This window comes from Dipteris shenzhenensis, chromosome 4, assembly GCF_047967505.1.
Source record: "Dipteris shenzhenensis isolate YYH24624 ecotype China chromosome 4, Dip_SZ_1.0, whole genome shotgun sequence".
In the NCBI taxonomy this organism is placed as follows: domain Eukaryota; kingdom Viridiplantae; phylum Streptophyta; class Polypodiopsida; order Gleicheniales; family Dipteridaceae; genus Dipteris; species Dipteris shenzhenensis.
In genome coordinates this window covers 26925729-26929099 of record NC_141599.1, presented here as the reverse complement: position 1 = coordinate 26929099, position 3371 = coordinate 26925729, and the positions used below count along the sequence as shown (strand labels likewise).

At 42.9% G+C, this 3371-nt stretch overlaps 1 protein-coding gene across 1 annotated transcript; it reads left to right on the top strand.

Annotated features, from left to right (window-relative positions):
• The first annotated feature begins 360 nt into the window (after window positions 1-360).
• On the top strand, window positions 361-2481 carry LOC147902660 (eukaryotic translation initiation factor 5A-2-like). Its single transcript, XM_087373684.1, has 5 exons — window positions 361-592; window positions 964-1086; window positions 1228-1284; window positions 1904-1978; window positions 2068-2481. Exons 1-5 carry the CDS (start codon window positions 470-472, stop codon window positions 2167-2169), a joined length of 480 nt encoding a protein of 159 aa, XP_087229810.1. The 5' UTR covers window positions 361-469; the 3' UTR covers window positions 2170-2481.
• Window positions 2482-3371: the final 890 nt, after the last annotated feature.

The window sequence follows — 3371 nt, the reverse complement described above, 5'->3', positions numbered from 1 at the left end:
GATGGAGCAAAGTGGACGGAGGTGGGGCGTCCGATAAGAATGAAGATCGGAAGGCGAGGGGGGTAGTGTCCTTCAAGGGAGCGATAGTATATCGTGACAACGACTGGCTCATGTTGAGCATGAGTAGTGAGACGGAAAAGCAGACGTGAGGGAGCGTGAAAGACGATGCGAATGGAATTCCGAGAAAGAGAAGTGGCGCTTGCATGGGAGCGACCGGTATGTCAAGAGGGCAAGTTACAAGACGCAACTGCGGACACGTGGATTTTTGCCATGAGACACTCACATGAGGCGGGCTCTTGAGCCAAGTCATGAGCAGCCAGCTCAGCTTGAGTGTCACTATTTATGAGGGAGCAGAAAATTGTCAATCTGTGCTCTGCTGCAGAGCATATAAAAAGCAAGCTATTCTGTTGAAGAAGCTCTGCACGCTTGCAGCAGAGAAACCCTAGCCCTTGCTTCCCTTCTCCTCGCCATGTCTGACGACGATCACCAGTTCGAACACAAGGCCGACGCCGGTGCCTCCAAAACTTTCCCTCAGCAGGCCGGAACCATCCGTAAAAATGGCTACATCGTCATCAAAAACCGCCCCTGCAAGGTTTAGGACTACCTATCACAATCCGGACTTTCCTTTCTTTCTCTCGCCTCGTCGCAATTCGCTCGGTTGCCTTCGTGCCGAAATCTGCATGATTTCTTTGCATCGTCTATTGATGGCTACAAATGTTCAAACATTTGAATCGCCTTCTGAACCGCGTTCATCGTCCCCGCTTTTCCAAAATCCCATTCTACTCCAGCGGTCATTGTGGTCGCCATCTGACGTGTCTCGGTAGATAGTGCCAGGTCTTAGGGTCAGTTGACTAGTCCTGAGGGCTCGTGGTTCTGGGTTTCTTACCACTTAGTTTTTTTGTTAACCTATAACATTTTGTAGAAGAATTAAGCCAAATTAAGTCGCTCGTGAGTGTATCACAGGTTGTGGAAGTTTCAACTTCGAAGACGGGGAAGCATGGACATGCAAAATGCCACTTTGTGGCAATTGATATATTTACCGGGAAAAAGCTGGAGGACATAGTACCATCTTCTCATAACTGTGATGTACGTACGATTCTCTGTAGAAAAACATCTATTGTGCTGCAGTTGCAGGGCATGCGTTGAATTCCTAATGGTAATACCTATTTTTTGCAAAAGGAACTTAAATTGCTATTACACTATGACTTTTACTTATTTTTTATGCAGGTCCCAGAGGTGACACGCACTGACTATCAATTGATTGATATTTCAGAAGATGGTTTTGTAAGTTATTACCCTGTGAAGCTTTACTTATAGATAACTTTTGCTTAGAAATGCTTAATGAAATACTCTTGTCTGCACAGGCAGTTGTAGCTTGGATGAAGAGAATGTGGACTACTTTTTGATTAGCAGTCTCCTTTGGTGCTAGCCTTTGTCATGGCTGAGTCTGCCCTCCACCTCCAGAGTGCTGACAGAAATTCAGTACGAAAACCTTTGTATAATTGAATGCAAGTGTGTGTGGGCATGTGGATATAGGTGTGAGAGCATATTTTTCTACGATGGTCTAACCGTTGGGAGCCAATGACCCTGGATGGGATGTCATAGTAGCTTGTCCTATTCGTGGTGGAGTTTATGGTTTTACCTTTGTCGGTGACTGTTGTGAGGTTGAAACTGCACTATTTTCTGCTTTTAGAGAATGAGTTGCGACATGTTCCAGGATTCCTCCTCTCTCTCTCTCTCTCTCTCTCTCCACACACACACACACACAGCTCTTGGTGCTATACAACAGTTGAACTCCATTTCTGGCAAATCGGATCTCAATACCGCAGTATGTATTACGGGTGTATTTGACATCAGTTACCTTTGTTTCTGAGGCCTCAATATGCATTCACCTGTGCAACAGGTCAGTCTTCTTACAGAGAGTGGTGATACCAAGGATGATCTGCGACTGCCAACTGATGATCAGCTTCTTACACAGGTGTGTTGAGTAAGAGTTTTCTTTCCGTTTTATATCTGGGCATTTTGACTGTAAAAAGCAACGTCAATAATAACTGTTTCTTTGTGCAGCTTAAGGACGGCTTCGGTGAGGGTAAAGATTTGGTGGTCACTGTTATGAGTGCTATGGGAGAGGAACAGATCTGTGCTTTGAAGGATATCGGACCGAAGTAGAAGTATGTTGTTGGATGCCAGATCATTTCCTTTTTTGGAATGATTAGTAGAGCGCTCAGTTGTTTCTCGTCGTCACCTCACCTTGTCTTGACTGTGCATACTAAATGGTGAGTATTTTGTATACGGGCTGTGGAGCCACAATATAGGGTTTGGGGAATCTCTACAAGGACACGGTCTCTTTGTCAGACCTTTATTTTCATATGTTTTTTGTGCAAGGGAAGTGTCGACCTTCAGCAGGCAAAGTTTGTATAAACTTACTTTTTTTGACTGCTATCTGTAGCAGACTGGTGCTTAAGACTCTCCTTTGGTTTCTTTTTTACTTGTATCTTTACTCACCAAGTTAGTTCCCTTGCAACTATGTTGCCTATCATGTTGGAGTCCCAATCACTGTGAAAAATCAGTTGAGGTCCTTCCAACAAGCTCTAAAAATCAATCATGTCTGAGGAATATGATGCGGAGACTACTAGTAGATGAAAAGAAGTGCACCAAGTGGAAGAGAGCGCTCACAAAGTTCCCAAGTAAACATGAGCTCACAAAAGTAACTTCTCAATTTGAGGAACGGAAAGATCAGGGTGGAAATTATTTTCAAATGATGCCGTAATCTTGTAATTGGTAGAAATACGATTAAACTATCTTGATAGGCTTATAGTGCCTTGTTTTGGATGACCATCTTTACACCCAGCTTGCCCAAACGGCCATTTGCAAAGTCTAGTCAGTCGTTATTGTGAACTATGAGTTTCTTATACTGTAGTCATTTCTCATATATTGATTGGCAAACCTTATCGAGCTGTGCTCTCTTACCTCACTTTCTCACTATCTCTTTTTGGCTCACCTTATCGAGATGTGCGTTGTGACCTCACTTTTTCTCTAACTCTTTTGTGATTTATAGCCCTTTGTGAATTTCCTGTGCTTACAAATTGCATTTAAGAACTTCTATTGCAGACATCATTAGTCAAGAGAAACTGACATAGATAACATCATTGAAATTATGCAAGAAGGGGCCTAACTATTAAACTATTGGGGATTTAGAAGTTTTTTGGAAGTAATAGCAAAGCTCATATTTTCCCCACAATTGTGACACCTATTTCCTTTTAGTGTGCCTTTGTAGTTAAAGCATTGAGAGTGTAGATCAAGGTATACTCTGAGTATAGATTTTGAGTGAGGAATTTTGCTTGTAAACACATAAAAGGGGGTATGTACGT